This window comes from Carcharhinus amblyrhynchos, chromosome 5 (assembly GCF_965287045.1).
Source record: "Carcharhinus amblyrhynchos chromosome 5, sCarAmb.v2.hapA, whole genome shotgun sequence".
In the NCBI taxonomy this organism is placed as follows: Eukaryota; Metazoa; Chordata; class Chondrichthyes; order Carcharhiniformes; family Carcharhinidae; genus Carcharhinus; species Carcharhinus amblyrhynchos.
Window position 1 is genome coordinate 37,111,473 of NC_137328.1, and position 21,242 is coordinate 37,132,714.

At 40.2% G+C, this 21,242-nt stretch overlaps 2 protein-coding genes across 4 annotated transcripts in view; one reads left to right on the forward strand and one right to left on the reverse strand.

The window, feature by feature from the left end:
- The window catches only part of tstd2 (thiosulfate sulfurtransferase like domain containing 2), a 39,027-nt gene extending 30,198 nt beyond the window's left edge, over positions 1 to 8,829 (forward strand). For both annotated transcript variants that reach the window (XM_080188652.1, XM_080188653.1), the window contains exons 7-9: positions 1,801 to 1,959; positions 3,346 to 3,484; positions 6,669 to 8,829. In XM_080188652.1, the coding sequence (XP_080044778.1) occupies positions 1,801 to 1,959; positions 3,346 to 3,484; positions 6,669 to 6,901 (531 nt within the window). In that variant the 3' untranslated portion in view covers positions 6,902 to 8,829. The remainder of the gene's footprint in view (positions 1 to 1,800; positions 1,960 to 3,345; positions 3,485 to 6,668) is intronic.
- A 5,334-nt stretch (positions 8,830 to 14,163) lies between these two features.
- tmod1 (tropomodulin 1) overlaps positions 14,164 to 21,242 on the reverse strand; it is a 78,601-nt gene continuing 71,522 nt past the window's right edge. The window contains exons 10-11 of one of the 2 annotated variants that reach the window (XM_080188656.1): positions 20,199 to 20,263; positions 14,164 to 15,541 (exon numbers count right to left, since the gene is read on the reverse strand). In XM_080188656.1, coding sequence (XP_080044782.1) covers positions 20,199 to 20,263 — 65 coding nt within the window. In that variant the 3' untranslated portion in view covers positions 14,164 to 15,541. The remainder of the gene's footprint in view (positions 15,542 to 20,198; positions 20,264 to 21,242) is intronic. The other variant, XM_080188654.1, reaches the window with a different exon arrangement.

A 21,242-nucleotide genomic window follows, 5' to 3' on the forward strand; every position in this document is an offset into this window, starting at 1 on the left:
ACTAGCCTAGGTTGCCCATCACTGCATTAGGATGTGTAAGGAAATTCTTACATGCAGCTGTGGTTTCAAGTATAGAAAACACATCAGGGGCAATTCCCTCATCCAACTGGCCTGTTTTGTAATGTAGTGGGCTGGGAACTCAAGTGGAGGCTGTTTTTACGGGCTCCCTGCTGGACACCACAGCCTCCACACATCTCTGGCAGCGTGATTTCTAGCACTGCCGGTCTGTGCCAGAAATCAGCGCAGAGCTGCATAATTTACTTAAATTACAATTTAAATACAATTTGAATATCATTAGCGAGCCTGGAACTGAAGTCTCCTGGCCCACTAGTCCCTCCCACCCCGTCAGGAGCAGTTCACGCCAGCAGGGTTTAGTATAGCACCCAACTTGTAGGGAGCTGATGCCCGACCCAACTGGATTGAAGGGAGGGGCAATCAATGCACACCCTCCCCACCCCTCCACAAAAAAAAGAGGTTGGGTGTTGGAGGGTGCACTGGCTGGGCATTGCCTCATTGGTAGTGCCAGCCTGGACCCCCTGGCATTGACTAAAGAACAAAGAAAATTACAGCACAGGAACAGGCCTTCGACCCTCCAAGCCTGCACTAACCATGCTGCCCAACTGAACAAAAATCCTCCCTTTCCAGGGACCATATCCCTCCATTCCCATCCTATTCGTGTATTTGTCAAGACACCTCTTAAAAGTCACTATCATATCTGCTTCCATTACCTCCCCCCGGCAGTGAGTTCCAGGCACCAAAGGGTGAGCACCTTGGCACTGCCCACCAGGCATCAAACAGTGCCCAGGAGGTGGAGCTTGATGGGCGGCAGTACTTCAGGGCAATGGGTGGGTGAGTCCTGCTACCACTCTGCATTTGGACTGACTGACAGAGAGGAGGGAGGCCAGTGACCATTGCTGGCCAGCAGGCTGTTTGGGAGCTGTGAGGTCAGCCTGCTGGGGGCCTGGAGCTGCCAGGATGGAGGGGAGGAGAGGGGGGTGACAGTGTTGGGACTGTGGGTGCGTGGTGCTGGCCAGCAATCGGGAGATTAGCAGACAGGAGCCACCGTGCATGTGCCGATCTCGGTGCTGACAGATCAACGCATGCATAGTGGTCCTCTCAGTGCTATGCTGTTGGCCTCTCCAGTGCGAATAGACATCGTCCCCTGATTTTTGTACTGATTGATGCTAGCGCACTCAGATTCATTTTGAAGCTCCCACTGAAAATTCTAACGCGATTTTCTCCAATTTTTATGCAAATTTGGCACAGAATTTTTTTGGGAGAATTGCCACCATCGTTTATTTATCAGAAGTTCACATGGGGAAGGAGGGCAGGTATCATTCCATTGAATACGTGTTTCTCGTCCAAAGCCATTTGAGCGCCTTCACCTTCCCTTTGCTGGCCCTCCCAGATGGACATTACCTTCCCTCCAAGGTGAATATGCTGTCAACTGTGCCCAAATCCACTAATTACCTTGATTAGATGAGACAGTTATTATACAGTATGGAATGGACGACCATTTAATGAAACTGGTTGGAATGAGCTTAGCGATGAAGTGGGCTACCCCACATTTATGTACATAAGCGACAAAGTTTGTGATAAAAAGTCAAAAATTCAAAATTGGTGCTGTACTGAAAAGCACTATGAAAATATAATATCAGATTGGTTTGCAGTTTATAGTTCCTTCATGCACTGAACTCTAGCATCAGCTTTTTATTGAATAATAGCAGAATATGTAATTATTTTGTAGTTCTTGTACTCGTAAGATTTTCTGAATTATAACTATTGCTCTATGTTTCTTAGGGAAATTTTCAACACTGCATTGCTCCAAATATCCGGAAATTCAGCTACTTTCCAGATTATGTAGATACAAATTTGGAATGTTTCAAAGACAAACAGGTCCTTATGTATTGCACAGGGGGGATCCGCTGTGAACGAGGCTCAGCCTATCTAAGGTCAAAGGTAAGAAAATCATTGAACACATGGGAGCATTACATGGAACATAAAGTCTATGTGAATAACTTGGCATGGCAGAATGCCAAAATCTGTTGTCCATTTATGCACTTGCAGAATTAAATTACTGTAGACCAGGGCGATTCAGTCATTTCACCTATTAAAGGAAAGGCATTTGTGATAGTACTGATGAAGTACTCTGTGGAGATGAGCTTCATGTAATTTTTAATATGTGTATTTTTAGAGCTACTCTGTGGATAATTTTACACAAAGTTCTTCATTAAATTTAATCAAGTGTCAATATGCTTTGCACATGCATAATTTTACATTATTGGTAAAGTTAATTAAGACTGTGAAAGTAATTTACTTTTATTCCAGCCTCTTATCAAATTTGTCTTTCTGTGGATAATATTTAAATACTGATTAATGGACTGTTAGCTTAGCTGTCACTTTATTTCTGTATTCTGGCTATGTAATGCGGATGCATTAAAACAGCGTTATTCACATTATGACCTCTAGGTTTTGGACGCTCACAACCCATGAAGCTGGAGTACCTTCTGTTGATGCTGAGATTTCTTGCTCTCAGGATTATTCTTATTTATGAATGCCATGGTTCTGTAAATATAGAAAGGATCATGTCATTGCATCTTCAGTGAATGAATCTGACCTCAGAACTGCAGGGTGTCTTAGCATTTCTACTTAAATTTTTAATATTTTGGGAACATATTTCATTGGATCTGGAGCTTTCAAATCGTCCTCGTGAAATACTGAGCTCAAAGAGAAGCACAACATTGTGATTCTGATTCTGATCCTGTAATCCATGGCCCCACTGAATGCAGTTTCTCAGTGGTGAAGCCAGAGCTCCTGGATTTGTTCTCATTTGTATGTCAATGGTGCTCAATTTTGTGTTCAAGGACCTTTTTTCAAATAGAATTATAATCATGGATGCCCCCCACCCGCACCTTACCGTCCTTCTAAATTGTAGTATATAAAATACAATTTGTAAGTGCTGCATGGAAAGTGTGATGTAATAATACTCTTAAGAAAATGGGTATTTACTTACGAGTGACATGGATGTACTTGCTTTTCACTGCGGTTTGTCTATCCTTGCACACTCCCCTCCTAGGTGAGAAATCCAGCTCACTCTGCTGCATTTGTGGCAGTCACTCTTCACTCCTGCCTCCCAGCTCACGTTTCCCAGACTCCTTGGAATTTGTTTGTGAACACACATTTGAGAACCATAAACATATAAGGCTTAATATACATACCTGAAAAAGTCACAGAGACAAAAACACTCCTGTGTTAAAGGGCAAACTTTCCATCACCCCACTGATGTTTAGCAGTAAGCATCTTCTCAATTTATTTGTTGAATACATATTCATGTTTGCAATTTAGGATGTGTGCAAAGAAGTTTACCAACTCAAAGGTGGAATTCACAAATATCTTGAACAGTTTCCAAGTGGTTTCTACAGAGGAAAGTTATTTGTTTTTGACAATCGCTATGCTATTTCTGCAAATGATGACATTATTGCAGGTGAGTACAGATAAACTTCTTACGAATTGTTGTATTTGAACCATTAAAGTGATTCTTCATGTTGGGGGAATCCAGAACAAGAGGCAACTATAATAAGATTAGAAGCCATTCAGGAAGAGCTTCTTCTACAAACACAGCAGTGGCAATCTGGAATCCTTTTCTTCAAAATGTGTAGACACAGTCAATTGAAATTTTCAAATTTGAAATCTAAAGGTTTTTGTTAAGTGAGAATATCAAGGTGTATGGATCAAAGGCAGGTAAAGCAGTGAAAATACAAGTCAGCTAATATCTAAAAGAATTGTGGAATGAGCTTGAGGGCTGAATGGCCTCCTGTTTCTATTGATTCACTATTTTGAAACTGAGTCCTGTTTAATACTTAGTGGAATAAACCAGAAAATGGTTTATACATTTTGTATCTTGCGATTATCAGGATGGTAAATTGATGGATGGATCTTTTAGCACTGTATTATACTATGTACGCTCAAAAGTTTAAACTGCAGATGAAGGGAGGAATGTGATGCTGCAGAACAATTGTTATATAAGGTCATTGGGCTGAACGTAGGAAATTGTAGTTTATTCGTTGAAATCAAAACTGTCTCCATTCTTATCTTCCCAATTCTGCCTCCTAATAGAACTCTCAGATGCCTTGTGAAAACTAGTCAGCTCCAGTTATTCAGCCAACAATTAATGCCAATTCCATATTAAGATATATATTAAAAGCTCACTCTTCACTCCTGCCTCCCAGCTCACATTTTCCAGATCCCTTGGAATTTCTCTGTGGACCCACATTTGAGAACCATAAATGTATAAGGCTTAATATACATACCTGAACAACTCACAGAGACAATAACATTCCTGTGTTAAAGAGCAAACTTTCTATCATACCACTGATATTTAGCAGTAAGCATCTTCTCAATTTATTTGTCAAATACATATTCGTGTTTGCAATTTAGGATTTATTTTTGATGTGGAGATGCCAGCATCGACTGGAGTGGGTGTAGTAAGAAATCTTACATCATGAAGTTAAAGTCCAAAAGGTTTATTTGGAATCACGAGCTTTCGGAGTGCTGCTCCTTCATCAGATGCGTGGAGAGTTGGGTTCACAAACAGGGCATATACAGGCAAAGACTCAATAGCAAGATAACGGTTGGAATGCAAGTCTTAACAGGTAATCTTTACAGATATAGACAATGTGAATGGAGAGAGGGATAATCACAGGTTAAAGGTGAGCGAATTGTCTCAAGCCAGGACAGTTAGTAGGATTTTGCAAGCCCAAGCCAAAAATGGTGGGGGTTACACATAGTGTGACATGAATACAAGATCCCAGTTGAGGCCATCCTAATGTGCAGAACTTGGCTATCAGTTTCTGCTCAGCGATCCTGCTTTGTCGTGTGTCTTGAAGAATGCTTACCCGAAGATCAGAGGCTGAATGCCCTTGACTGCTGAAGTGTTCCCTGACAGGAAGAGAACACTCCTGCCTAGTGATTGTCAAGTGGTGTCCATTCATCCATTGCCATAGCATCTGCATGGTCTCACCAATGTACCATGCCTCAGGACATTCTTTCCTCCAATGTATCAAGTAGACAATGTTGGCCAAGTCACATGTATATGTACTGTGTACTTGGTGGATGGTGTCCTAACGAGTGGTGATGGCATCTATGTCGATAATCTTGCAGAAGTTGCTGTGGCAGAGTTGTGAAAAAGCTGTTGTGTGTCAGAAGGAAACACAGGACGTGACCGACAGAGTACCCTTTGTTGTCCAGTACTTCCTTGGAACAGAGAAGCTATGACATCTTCAGAGCCTTCAACATGTCATTGATGAAGACGAATATCTCACCAAGGCCATCTCCACACCCCCACTAATTGCCTTCAAACAACAGCACAACCTCAAATAGACCATTGTCTGCAGCAAACTACCCAGCCTTCAGGAGAACAGCGATCACACCACACAAGCCTGCCGCAGCAGCCTTTGCAAGATGTGCCGGATCATTGACATAGATGCCATCATCATTGTGAGAACACCATCCACCATGAAGGAGCAGTGCTCTGAAAGTTCGTGATACCAAATAACCTGGTGTTGGAGGATGATTTATTTTTAATAATCGATGCCTGTGACGTCTTAATTATTGCTGCATCACTTAGTCTGTGCCTATCTCCAAACACAATAAAGGGCTAGCGATGATTGATTGCATCAACTGGTATGACCATCCCAGACCAATCGAAATCTTCCCAAGTGCAGTGAGACTTACCGCTCTAGTTTTACTGGAAGTTCAACACACCTTCCATTTGCATGCTCCCCCTCTTGTGTGCCGCGCCTCGCCCCCATCTCACACACTTCTCGGTATCTGAAAACACCCAACCAATCTCATTTGAAGTGCAGCCACTAGTGCTGTGTAGATGAAAAGACACTTGATTTGCTAACAGCAAGATCACATAAAAGGCAAATGAAATGAATGACTGGATTGATATGCTTTTGGTGATGTTTGAGGGAGGAATGTTGGCTGGAACGCTCGCACACTGAAACATTCCCAAAAGGATGCAGCTACATTGCTAGACTTCATAGAGTCAGAAAGGTTTATAGCATGGAAACAGGCCCATTGGCCCAACTTGTTCATGCCGCCCTTATTTTTATACACCTAAGCTAATCCCAATTGCCTGTGTTTGGCCCATATCCCTCAATACCCATCTTACTCATTTAACTGTCTAAGCGCTTTTTAAAAGACAAAATTGTTCCCACCTCTATTACTATCTCTGGCAGCTTGTTCCAGACACTAACCACCCTCTGTGAAAAAATTGTCCCTCTGGACACTTTTGTATCTCTCACCTCTCACCTTAAACCTATGGCCTCTAGTTTTAGACTCCCCTACCTTCCTGATAGTACGTTTTTTGATTTGATTTATTATTGTCACATGTATTAGTATACTGTGAAAAGTATTATTTCTTACGCACTATACAGAGAAAGCATCCCATTTATAGAGGAGGAGGTTTTCTGATTTCTTCAGCATCGACTTCCAAGTCATTCAATTTCAGGCTCTCAGTCTTTAATAACTAAGATCCACAGTTGGTCTTATCACAGAATTCAGCATGTTCGTTAGTGCCAACTTGTGTTTCTGATCATGTTTAAATTGTATTACCTTTGTGAATTTATTGCTTATGAAACTATTCTTTTGTTTTTTTTCTTCAGAGTGCCGATATTGTGGTGCGCCATGGGATGAATACAGACTCTGCAGTACCTCTTACTGCTGTCAGCTTGTGTTGTCCTGCATTCACTGTCGAGAAAAGGGCCTTCTAGCCTGCTGTATTGTGTGCCAAGAAAAAGGAAAGTCAACTTCTGAAACTCAGTCAAGTCGCCCTAGAAAAGAGGAATGTGAATGTACTGAAAAACGGGTGCGAATCCCTGTTATGTTTCCACGTTAGATATTTTTTAAACTCTCCAATGTTTTAAATCCAGAAAAAAAATCAGATTTAAATGGCATTTGTACAGTAACTTTCATGACCTCAGATATTTTAAAAGCACTCAAATACTTTAGAATTATGGACACTGTGGTAATGCAGGAAACATGGCAGCCAGTTTGCATGTACACACATGTCCTGTATGCAGTGCATAAGTGATCAGATAACTTTTTAGAGGATCTATTTTTAGGGTTATGACATAACAAGTTGATTTTATCTTAAAAACATTTTAATAGTCCTATTTAAAACATTGATTTATTCTGGTTTTTATCAGCACGCTGCTTACAACTTAAATTGATAGCAATCATGTATTAATGATATCAATTGAATTCAAAGTTATAATCAATAAATAATCAATTCTGCATCATATTTCAAACTAAAAATTAATTCATGTGGAGCCACTTCAAAGTGATTCTATGTAGACTATGTTGATTTCCTGGGGCAGGTAGCACTATGAACATTATGACATATGTGGGTTTCCTCATTGATACAATTGAAGAAACCCGTGCATATTTTGCAGGTAGTGGTTCTCAGTGCTGTCTGTCCCAAGATAATCTAGATAGTCTACAAAGCTCTACTTTGAAATGATGTGTACAGTTGGACCTAATCGAGAGGTGCTAGATGCAGTATTGTGCAATAAATTTCTAAACAGTTTTACAAAATTGTCACTATGTGAATTGAAGCTTCAGTCCCTAACATTTTAACTGTCTAAAGACTTGAAAGATAAACTGGCCACCATTAATTTATGACATTGGCTTGATCCCAAATATACTTCTGGAACCAATGAGGGAACTGACTACTTTTGACCTGATCATGTTGTACTTACAGGACTAATTTATGACCTCCTGGTAAAGGATCTTCCAGGTAAGAGTAATGATGGCATAGATTTTTCTATTCCATTTGAGGCTGAGAAATATCAGTCTGAACCTAGTGTTTAAACTAAATTGCAATTGCAAGGGTGTGAAGACAGTTACCTAAGGAGGATTTGGCAGTTGGGTTGAGATATAGAAGCTGTGGCAGACATTTGAGATATTTTATAACTCATTGAAGATGTATTCCATTGAGAAAGCAAGAGTCTTATGAGACGAATACATCATTTGTATCTAAGGATGATTTTAAAAAGGCCATCAACGATGCAAAGGTTAGTGGTAAACCAGGAGAATAGGAAAAATTTAGAAACATGCAAAGGTTGACTTTAAAAGAATTAAGTGGAAGAACTTGGAGTGACAGAAAATGAGCAAGAAGTATAAAAGCACACAATAGAAGTTTCAACAAATATATTAAAAGGAAAGGAATAGGTAGGTGAGCATTTGGTACCTTGAGATTGAGGCTGGGGTCTTGGTAATGGTAAACAAAAGAAAGCAGAGACCTATTCACATCTTAGAAATAGTAAAAAAATCAAGAAGCAAAAGAGAGGGAGAACTTGAAACAATAAAGCTTTATAGAGAAAATAAGAAGAAAACTAATGGGACTAATGGCTGATGTCTCCTGGACCTGGGGGCCTGCATCCTCGGGCCTTAAAGGAAGTAGCTGCCAAAAAGTAGATTCATTAGCTGTCATCTTCCAAAATTTCCTAGATTCTGGAAAGATACCAGTAGATTAGAAAACCACAAATGTAACAGCTCTCTTCAAGAAAGGAAGGAGGCAGCAAGAAATTATAAGCCAGTTAGCCTAAAATCTGTCATTGGGAAAATGTTAGAATCCATTATTAAACAAGTAGTAGCTGGACATTTAGAAAATCACAATGCAATCAGGCAGAGTCACCATGGTTTTGTGAATGGGAAAATGTGTTTGACAAATTTATTAGAATTCTTTGAAGGTGTAACAAGTAAGTTGTGTAAAGGGAAACTAGTAAATGTAGGGTATTTGGATTTCTAAAAGGCATTCCAGTAAGGTGCATAAGAACATAAGAAATAGGAGCAGGAGTAGGCCATCTAGCCCTTCGAGCCTGCCCTGCCATTCAATAAGATCATGGCTGATCTGAAGTGGCTCAGTTCCACTTTCCCGCTTTCTCCCATAACCCTTAATTCCCTTGCCTACCAAAAACCTATCTACCCGTGTCTTAAATATATTTAGCGAGTTAGCCTCCACCACATCAACGGGCAGAGAATTCCAGAGATTCACCACCCTTTGAGTGAAGAAGTTCCTCCTCAACTCCGTTCTAAACTGCACCCCCCTTATCTTGAGGCTGTGCCCTCTAGTCCTGCTGTCCTTTCTGAGCGGGAAGAATCTCTCTACCTCGACCCTATCCATCCCCTTCATTATCTTGTACGTCTCTATAAGATCCCCCCTCATCCTTCTAAACTCCAACGAGTACAAACCCAGTCTATTCAGCCTCTCTTCATAGTCCAACCCCCTCATCTCCGGTATCAGCCTAGTGAACCTCCTCTGCACTCCCTCCAAGGCCAAAATATCCTTGCACAAGTGCGGCGACCAAAACTGCACACAGTACTCCAGCTGCGGCCTCACCAGTGTCCTGCACAGTTGCAGCAAGACTTCCCTGCTTTTATATTCAATTCCCCTCGCTATGAAGGCCAGCATCCCATTTGCCTTCCTGATCACCTGCTGCACTTGCAGACTGGGTTTTTGTGACTCATGCACAAGGACCCCTAGGTCCCTCTGCACCGTAGCATGCTGCAGCTTTTCGCCCTTTAAATAGTAATCCCTCCTACTATTATTCCTGCCAAAGTGGATAACCTCACACTTGCTAACATTATGTTCCATCTGCCAGGTCCTCGCCCACTCGCTTAGCCTATCTAGATCCCTCTGCAGACTTTCCACACCCTCCGCACACTTTGCTTTTCCACTCATCTTCGTGTCATCAGCAAATTTCGACACCCTACTCACAGCCCCCTCCTCCAGATCATCTATATAAATGGTAAATAGTTGAGGCCCCAGCGCCGATCCCTGCGGCACTCCACTAGTCACCAACTGCCAATCAGAATAGCACCCATTGATACCAACTCTCTGCCTCCTATTAGACAGCCAATCCTCTATCCACGCTAACACCTTACCCCCGACTCCATGCCCCCTAACCTTCTGAAGCAACCTTTTGTGCGGCACCATATCAAACGCCTTCTGAAAAACAAGAAACACCACATCCACCGGTTCCCCTCTGTCTACTGCACTAGTCACATCCTCATAGAACTCCTATAAATTTGTCAGACACGACATCCCCTTAACATTAACATTAACATTAGCTGTTTTCCAATCTTCCGGAACTTCCCCAGAATCCAGCGAGGTTTGGAAAATAATCACTAAGGCATCTACTATCACCTCTGCTATTTCCTTCAGAACCCTGGAATTTAATTTAATTTAATTTAAATCCCCCCTCTCATCCTCTAAGGGTCCAACATTCACCCTAGCCAGCCTCCTCCTCTTTATATATTTGTAAAAACTCTTACTGTCCTTTTTTATATTTAGTGCTAGTTTAGCTTCATAGTCTATCCTTCCTTTCTTTATCATCTTCTTCGTCAACCTTTGTTGATTTTTAAACCTCTCCCAATCTTCTACTCGCCCACTACTTTTAGCCACTCTAAACGCATCAGCTTTTAATTTAATACTTTCCTTTAATTCCTTCGATAACCACGGCTGATTATCCCTTCTCCTATGATCCTTCTTTACCACATATGATGAGAGTGTATAGTGTTGGGGGAAATATAATAGCTTGGATAAAGGGTTGGCTGAACTAACAGGAATCAGAGAAATGGGTCTTTTTTTTGGTTGGCAGGCAAGCTAGCTAGTGGAGTGTCACAAGGATAAACTCAAATGTTTACGGTCTATGTTAATGACTTGAATGAAAAGGCTGACTATATTGTAGCCAGATGTGCTGATGATACAAAGATAGGTCAGAAAGCAAGATGTGAAGAAGTTGCAAACGATAATGGGATAGTCATAGGTTAAATGAGTGGGCAAAAAATGGCAGCTACAAGGCAGTTTTAAATTCCAGATTAGCCATTCATGTACCACATTTCATTCACTGAGATCTTCTCCACAGTCATGTACCCAATGTAGCTTGTCCAAGATGCAAGAAAGCATGTACATTTGTCGGAAAGATTTGTCATGATGTATGGGGCCTCCCCAAAATTAAATTGGAGTTTTCAGAGTGGATTCCAGATTCTGAATGTTCATTTGGCAGGGGATCTTCAGAGGATGCTGGCATAAAATAATTCTAATTCCTAGCAATTTTTCTGCTCTTCAATCCAGTAGATTTCCTGAGTGGAGAGCAGAAAAATGACAGCAAGGAACAGGTTGTTGGTAACCATCCATTAGCACAAATACCTGACTTTCTGGCTCCCAAACCCTCCCTTGCTCCTAGCATGTCACTTGTTTGGAGCACCTTTGAATAGCATAAATAAGTTGACATCGCATGGTGATATCATGAGCTGGGATTGTTATCTATGCTTGCGCCTTGGCATTCAACCCATTACAGCAGAGTTTCTCAACCACAATAATAAGGTGACAGGCTGCATTCTTAGGTTTACACCAGAAAAGAGCCTTCCCCTTCTGTTGTTTTATCACTGTTTCCGCCTAACTTTGTATTATCTACTACAAGTTCACAGCTTTTTCAGCTTGAGTGCGAGATCAATATAAAGTACATGTCCAATCACCAGGCCAGTATGATGAAATCCATGCTTTCAAAGTTTGTATTTTTCTGAACTGGAAAGTGAAACGGAGAAAGGAAACTGGCTGTCCCAATTTCCAAGGAGAGAAAAACTAAAACAGATTGAAAACCAGAACTTTTGTTCAGACTGAAACTGGTTGAGACTACATAAAAGGATGCACAGCCATCCAAGCTCTAGTAGCAGCTGATGAATCCAGTTGTGCATAATGTACAAGTTGAAGAAGAGAGGCTTAATCCAGAAGCTGAGAATACGCAGAGATCATTGCAACTGTTTGCCACATGAAGGTAACATTGGTGGAGCTACAGCATTCCAGACTGTCGTAACAGTTGATATTCTGCAGATATAAGCCTCTTTAGGTGAAAACTGCCTGTGGATCTGTTGTTGGTTGTGCTGAGCTGTTGGCTGGGGGATCAGAGTAGCTCCTGGGAGGGAGCTGAAATTCTGTGTGGAAAACAAGAGTTTTGAAGAACTTCTTAACTGTGATTGACACATCAGTGCAGATGTGATGGGCCGAATAGCCTCTTTCTACATTGTAGGGATTCTATGATATATGCTGAGTGAACTGCTGAGCCAATTTGTAAGATCTATTTTACACCGAGTGTATGATGTCGAAATTTGCTGATGACACCAAGATTGGTGGAACGGCAAATTGTACGGAGGGTGTGGAGAATCTGCAGAAGGATCTAGATAGGCTGGGCGAATGGGCCAGGAACTGGCAAATGGAATTTAATATTGGCAAGTGTGAAGTTGTCCACTTTGGTAGGTATAATGGTAGGAAGGACTATTACTTACAGGGCGAAAAACTGCAGCATGCGACGGTGCAGAGGGACCTCGGGGTCCTTGTGCATGAGTCGCAAAAACTCAGCCTGCAGGTGCAGCAGGTGGTCAGGAAGGCAAACAGGATGCTGGCCTTCATAGCGAGGGGGATTGAATATAAAAGTAGGGAGGTCTTGCTGCAACTGTACAGGGTACTGGTGAGGCCGCAGCTGGAGTACTGTGTGCAGTTTTGGTCGCCGCACTTATGCAAGGATATTTTGGCCTTGGAGGGAGTGCAGAGGAGGTTTACTAGGCTGATACCGGAGTTGAGAGGGTTGAACTATGAGGAGAGGCTGAATAAACTAGGCTTGTACTCGTTAGAGTTTAGAAGAATGAGGGGAGATCTCATTGAGACATATAAGATGATGAATGGGATGGATAGGATAGAGGTGGAGAGGCTCTTCCCACTCAGAAAGGACAGTAGGACTAGAGGGCACAGCCTCAAGATAAACGGGGGGGCAGTTTAGAACAGAGTTGAGGAGGAACTTCTTCACTCAAAGAGTGGTGAATCTCTGGAATTCTCTGCCCGTTGAAGTGGTGGAGGCTACCTCGATAAATATATTTAAGACGCGGGTTGATAGGTTTTTGATAGGCAAGGGGATTAAGGGCTATGGGGGGAGGACGGGAATGTGGAACTGAGCCATGACAGATCAGCCATGATCTTATTGCATGGCGGGGCAGGCTCGAGGGGCTAGATGGCCTACTCCTGCTCCTATTTCTTATGTTCTTATTATAATGTATCTGCCATTTAATGATTTATAATTGACCACAATTTGCCTGTTAATTCTGAATGTTGAGTATAGGAGATTATCTAAAATAGTGTTGTGTTTGCTCTGTTTGACTCCTGTTTGGTAGAGTTTTTTATTTTAAACGATGGAATTTTGTAGTTTAATTCCTTGAGTAAATAACTGGGATTTCAGAATTCTTCCTATTACTGAGACTAACAATGTTAGAAGCCTAATATTTAATGCCCTTTTTAGCCTAAATCCAGTGATTTGAGCATCTTACAGAAACTCATGAGTCATGTTCTCTGACTGCTCTGTTCCTATGGTATAGGTAGATCCACAGCACTATAGGAAGGGCACACCAGGATTTTGACCCAATATGGTACCACCAGCATAGTAAGTGACTTGCAGGGCAACCTGTCGGTGGTGGTGTTCCATGCATCTACTGGCTGTGTCCTTCCAGGTGATAAAGATTGCAGACTTGGAATGTTCTGTCGATTTGCTGCAATGTTATCATGTGCATGGTAGACAATGTGGCCACAGTGCTTTGGTGGTGCAGGAAATGATTGTTTAAAATAGTGGATTGGGTGCCAATCAAGCAGATGCTTTGTACTGGATGGTGTGGAACTTTGAGTGTTGTTGGAGCTGCATTCATCAAGGCCCATTCTTGACCTGTGTCTTGTAGATAGGGACAGACTTTGTGGGGATCAGAAAGTGAGTTACTTGCCACAGGATTCCTCCTGTATACTTTGGCTACAAGAGCAGGTCAGAGGCTGGGAAATCCCAGTGCATCTCCCTCCCAGCTACACACTACACTGTACTCAGGGCTAATGAATACCCAGTGGGAAAGGGTTTTAAGCGCCACAAATTAATAAGACAGCAACCTTTTTCACTGGTGCCCTCTTGGTTGGTACACATCTGCAGAACAGAACATCTTATTAGGGACAAATGTAAATTTCTCCTTCCTAGCATTGTGGCATCATAACCATTTAATTGTGATTTATGCTGTACAGATAAAGCTTTTCCCAAGTAAAATATCACTACCTTTATTGGACAGTGGTATAACACTGGAGGCTTTATTGATTTTTCAAAACTTGTGAAGCTACAGAATGCCCAATATTATAATGGCTTATTTGTCAATAAAGTGCAACAATCAGTACATTCTACTTTTTTTAAAAACCACAATGTAGATTTAAAATCAATATTTTCATCTGCTCAATTAATCACAATAGTAATGTTTTTGGAATCAGGCTGAAATTTATAAGCAAATCAGTCATTCATTTTCTGTTTAGACAAAAAAAATGCCCTGGCTTTAGAGAGAAATGGTTTGATGGAAAATAGAGGCTGGTGTCCAAGTACTATTACACACAGCTCAGTAGAGCATTTTAGACTGGGTTTGCCAATTGGTGAAGCAATAACTTATTTTGAAGAATCTTCCAACATTTGAACATCTAAATTGGAACAGGCTCTGCAGAATTAAAATTAAACTTTGAGAAGATTACTTTGAGTTCTTAAAAATACTTTGATTTTCAGGGTACAATGCGAATACAGCCTACAAATAATTTCAAGTTTTTTGCTGCCCCCTATATCCAAGGTAAGAACATCTGCAGTAACATGAAGCACGACCAGAGGTTGTATCTCCTAGTATCTGACATCTCAAAAAAAAGGCAAGTGTTTGTTTAAGTTTTCATGATTTTAAATCTACCTAAATTAAATATTTTGATTTAAACACAAACATTTTTGAATTCTTATTGCATAAGTATCACAAATCGGTGGAGATGTTGAGTTACGTAAAAGTTCCAAAAGTCAGCAGACAGTAGAGTGATGCACACAATTCTCAAGCAGTGCATTATTTCATTTTTTTTTGTCACAAAGTCAGTGATGAACTCTGTATTCCCACAAGGACAAGGCAGCGGTTTACACAGGAGGTAATTCTTTGGCATCAATTCATATAAATAAAAGGATTACTTATATTTCTACAGTAAATGCTAGAACAGCAAGCTTGTTCATGCACAATATAGCTATAATTTCACCCAATAATCCATACAGGATGTACACATCAACTGACAGTTGCATTTAAAATTGATGGTTTCAAACTTCATGGCACAGGGCACTAATTGAATTGAATCATAAATATATACTACACAGTGCTATTTTTCTAATCAGACAAAGCACACCACAATCTGTACAAGCGACTGCTGCAGATGTTTGCCAATGTACTTCACGCTGAACTTCAATTAGATACATCGTCCCATCGTATAACACTAAGGAAAAATGGAGCCACAACAGAGAACTGGGAAAACACTCTTGGCTGTATTCAAAACCATCAGCATTGGGCGTGCTCTGTAGAGGCATGAAGTCTTCACAAACAGATTAGACAGTTGTCCGGCATCTGGGGAAGATGGGGCCGTTGAGACCCTGAAGTCGGCTTTGCCTGACTAAAATAAAGAAATGAAAAATTTGTTATAAAAATGTAGAATGAAGAAATGTACACTTGTGGTAAGGAGTATTAAACTTGCATTAACTTAAAATATACATTTATTGGTCCTGTCTCCTAATTTCATCACTTCTTTATTACCCTTAAGTTTAAGATACAGCTTGTCACCAATAATTTTACCATGTAAAGCTACTGATGCAATGCTGTACAACTTTTCTGCTATTTTAAGCATTAATTATTTTGTCCCTAACAAATGACTACAGTGAATTATTATTGATAATATTTTAGTGTTGTATAGTCACAGTTTTTTCCCCACATCATTGATTATAGTTCCTTTAAAAATATAACTGCTACTGGTGCTGGAAATATGAAGCATACGTCACAATTTTTAGAACACACTAAGTTAGTGAACAGAGTGAGTGTGAAGTAAAATGTGTTTTGGCAGAACAAGATGCTTTTAAAAAGGAACATGATCCCTGGCTTTACAAATTGAGGAATAAACTTCAATGGTAAGAAAGATGTTTTAAACCCTTTGTGGCCAATTTTAGGTGTCACATTTTAAGAAGAATGTCAAACTCTTAAATCTGGTGCAGAAAAGCTCTACCAAATGGAACAAAGGGAGAAAGAATTAGTGATTAGAGAAACAGGGTTTCATCTCTTGAGCAGTGAGGGTTTAGGAGAGATTTGATAGAACTGTTCAAAAGTGTGAAGGGTTTTGATGAGTAAATAAGGATTATCTGTTTCCACTAACGAACGGCTCAATTGGCATGCACAAACTTAAGGTACTTGGCAGGAGAACCAATGGAAAGTTTTCAAGACCAAGGGGAAAGAGAACAGGGGATGGGGAGAGACTAATTAGACAGTTTTTTTTGAAGAGCAGCCACAGACAATGAGCTGAGGCAGACAGAACGGAAAGTGAATGGTCTGCCCCTCTGCCATTTCAGATCGTCATATCAAGTATTGGAAGGACAATGAGCGGCCACCCAATGGCAAAGTGCCCAATTGGCAGCACGAATGGTGGCTTCAAGCCCAATCTGGACTCTAGCCCAGGACATCAGGTGACAGAGGAGTTATAATGTGAACAGGAAGTGCAGCAAAGCTACAAATGCAAAAGCTCCCTGCTCTCTAGATTTCTTATTGAACTCAAAAGTTAACTTGCGATGTCAAAAAACATGCAGACACTGCTATCTTCAATAGAAGAATCTGCTGCTATATGCAGCCACAGTGCACCAGGCCTTTTTTTTATTACCCTTGTACCACCTCCTCATAACTGCCATAAAACACTCCCAAACTTTTTCCTGTCCGATGCCTGCGCTATGAAAAATACCATACAACAGGCTCTTTACCAAGCTCAATAGCTTGTTAACTGGTGATTTGAAAATAGGTGGCAGGCTTCCAATTTAATGTTATATTGCTGACCCAACATCATGCCAGATTTTATATTCACATGGTGGAGGAAATGGTGGCTCTGATGACGCAGGTCAAAATTCTACCTTGGCAGCTGGCAGAATTTAAATTCAATTAATAAATCTGGAATAATTGACTATTTCAATATTGCTGGCCATGAAACTCTCACTGATTGTTGCGAAAGTTCACTGTGTTCTCTAGGGAAGGAAATCTGCCAGCCTTACCCAGTCAGGCATACATGTAACGCCAGACCTATAGCAATATGGTTGATTCTTAACAAGCATTTGTAAAGATTTTATTGTAACTTTCTTGCTTCAAGTATTCTATGCCTCTATTCATAAAACCATTGATCCCACATTTCATTTAAACATTTTGAATGGTATTATCTACCAGTTAATGTTTTCAACAATGTAATTTCAAAACTATTTAATTTTGTCCAATTTTCATTGGGACACCATAAAATGCAAGAATTACATCGTGAATGTGATGATATTGATTGAAATTATCTATACAAGTGAATATAAATGACTTTTTATGTGTAAAAGCCTTGAAAAAAGAAATTACACTGTATTACTCCCTCAGTTTAATTAGCTGTACACAAATACAGGATTTTACACCGGACACTAGACTCCATCATAGCACATCTATTTAAAAAGTGTTTTCAAACAGCCTATAAGTGACCAAGAGCACTTTCAGCCAAACTTTCTAACCTCTGATTCTCTGCTGCCAGCATTGGAAACATTTTCAACAGCAAGTTCTTTAATTAATTAGCATTTTCTTTTAACTGAAAATCACTCTGCATTAACCTCAAAAGGAAATTTAGATTTACACAAAGTTTTGTTAATATCAAGGTGAGATTTGTCAGTGTGAAGGAACAGAATATTTTTCAACTGTTGCCAGTACCAGCTTCCTCAGCAAAGCAATTTACAGCCCTTTCACCACTTTGTCCCTGCAATAAACCTGAACTGAAACTTCAGAAAAAAAGCACTCTTACAATCCACACAAGCTATTCTCAGGGCTTCACCCCATACTATTATAGAATCCCTACAGTGCAGAAAGAGGCCATTTGGCCCACAGAGTCTACACTGACCATAATGCCATCCAGGCCCTACCCCCATAAGCCTACATATATACCCACCGATCCCTCTAACCTACACATCTCAGGACAGTAAGGGACAATTTTAGCATGGCCAATCAGCCTAACCTGCACTGTGGGAGCAAACCCACAGACACAAGGGGAATGTGCAAACTCCACACTGACAGTGACCCAAACCAGGAATTGAACCCAGATCCCTGGAGCTCTGAAGTAGCAGCGCTAACCACTGCGCGACCCTGCCACCCTAAGAGATAACTCAATCTACTTGCTATGTGACACTATCTATAATTTCAATAACAACAAGACTGGCAATACCTGAATAAATTTGATATTCAATGAAATTAATTTATGGCAATCGTGTAAATTGGGTGATCACAGTTCACCACCAGTTACATCTCTCACCTGACTTGAGGGCTGTAAAATGAGCAGCAAATCCAAAATCACTCATTTTAGGCAAATGGCAAGAGTCAAATTGCTCCCAATCTTTTAATATTGAGCATCAAAAGGAACAAATATGATTCCGAAATATTTGTACTTATCATGTTATGAGCAACTGTATGTGTCATTCTTTTCTTACTAAACAAAAATAGCTAGCACATTGGCCAGAATGTAAGTTGGATCCTAGGTGAACCAGTGCCTGGTGTTTATATGGTCAATTCCTGATTCCATAGGTGATGGCAGAACAGCACAATAGCCCACAAAATGGACTGAACAGCTGGATGCTTCAGCTCCCAGAACCATAATGAAAAAGGCATTCCAGGCTGGATCGGGTCTGGCCAAACTCATTTCATGTTGGTCCAGTGTGGGATTGAAGCTTTCCTTCCAGCATCCTGGGCTGACAAAACAAATAAAATCCAGAAATCAACGCCACCCAGATCCAGCTGAAGGCTAATTTCTTTATTCATATTTGGTAAGATGTTTAGAGTTGTTCTCTGTAATAAAAATGTTTTCTAGTCCATCTGACAGTTTAACAAGTGGCCATTACTTATGTCTTGAGTGATGTTGAATAGCCTAACATTGCTGGTACTCCAGTCTGTGACCAAATATACACAGAACCATTAATTCTTGGTTTGTAAAGAGGGAACAGAGGTGAGAAGCTAAGAGATGGGATTAATACTTACAGTGAACAAATCAACACCTAATTAGGTATTCTTTCTCATCCACACATCAGAAGAATTATTAAAACTAAAGAGTCAAATATGAGCCTTTCTTTGAAATGGAGATTAGACTGGTGATCTCATATGTTTCCAAAATGCAGGTGTAATCATTCATAAAATATGAAAACTTCCTCTTGGAATGATGCTAAAGGTGATAGAATATTCTCATTTTGTTCGCGTGGTTCCATGATGCAGATAATATTTACTGAATTCAATTAATTTATGCACCACTGTTCACTTGATTGGAAGTATTTAAAAATGCAGAATTCCTTGCTGAAGGCATTTTATTGTACGGGAGTACAGGATTTTTTTTTGAGGCTACTTCCCAACATAGAGTGACTTACTGGAGTGTAGAATTGAGTGATCAATTTAAAAATACTGAACAGAAAGACTATAAATCAGGCACTCTGCCTGATCCCCCGATGCTGTCTCCATTTAGCATTGGTCAGTGCTAGGAGGTTTGGTCTCCCAAACTTAACCCAAAAATTAAATAAGTAAGCACAATTTTAGCAAGAAAACAGAATTATTTAGGAAAGAGCACTCTACTTAAAGAACTGATGCGAGGAGAGGTGTGGTGATTCCAAATATTGATTATTACACACTCTTTTTTCTCTACCAATTACCACATTTAATGTGTGAAATGGCTCCCATGTGGGTAATTTGCAGCTCATTAAAAAGTTTACATATATCAACACAGTTAACAATTTCTGAGTTGTGAAAAAGAAAATCTTGAGGTACAAGGAAGGAATTTCGCTGCAGCAGAGACAAAATTGCTAATTAACGCAATCACGTGAAAAAAAGATATATCCAAAATGATAAAATTAGGAAGAAGAATTGTGTCAGCCAGGAAAGCAGGACAAAAAGCAGTGAAGGAAAAAAGGAAGGGAACAAGATTGCACTCAGAGATGGGGAAAAGTTGGTGTAGATCCAGCAAAAAGGCAGTGTAAAGCACTGCGGTTTCAATTAAGGAGGCTATGACCAAAAAAATACTATAATACTTATATCTCCTCCAGTTCCAAAGCTGAGAATCTAGACCAGGAACCATCTGCTCGGTTAATGCGAGCTGCAACAAAAATTGGATTGATGAGAACACCTGCAAAATAAGATGCTGTAGAGAATCTTAAGAAACTCATTAAGAATGCTGAAATGAATGCTTTTTTCCTTTCAAATTTGCAAGTCTGAACTGTACCACAATGGCGTTACTTGCTTTCGATAAAAATAATCCATCCTGCCCCCAAATATATTGCCAAGATTGTGTCTCCTTGATGTTTTCCAGAAACTGAGGACTCTTGTATTGTGTGACTGTATTGTTGTAATCAGTGATGACTTGCATTTATACACATCTTTAACATAGCAAATATCTCAGAGCAGGGCTCAGACCTGAGCAATCGTTACAGATAAACTGGGGAATGTAATGGAATCTCTGACTCATTTTGCCCAGACAAGGCCAAGATATCATCCAATCTTTAACATGATTTGTTGCAGATTACAAACTATAGGGAAACTATTTTCTCCAACTGTAAAAGTTCTTGCTTTGCCTCCACTGCTTGTTGTACTCAGCAGCGTGACTCAAATTATCTCCACTCATAATTGATAAACTGCTGTCTAAATTTTTTAAGTCAGGTAAATGTCAAAACTAACAGAAATGTTTTAATACTGTGAAAACATTTTTTTCCACAAGGGTATCGTTAAGGGCTCTCAGAAAGAGTCATACAGACTCGCAATATTAACTCAATTTTTCTCTCCAAATGTTGCCAAGCCTGCTGAGATTTTCCAGCATTTTCTGGTTTTTTATTTCAGATTTCTGGCATTCCCAGTACTATTACTATTTATCAGTTCCCAATCCAAAGGATGAGTTTAGATATGACCCCAAGATGATTGTTTGAGGTGTATCACCATCTGACTTAGTTACTAATGGAGCGTTTTCTAGGCACATGTTAAATGAAGATTTAATATGTCCTGAACATTCTCAAAATGGTTCTGTAATTCTTTTCAGTTATTTAATTTTCCTGTCACTTGACTTGATCCTACTTGTTGAAACT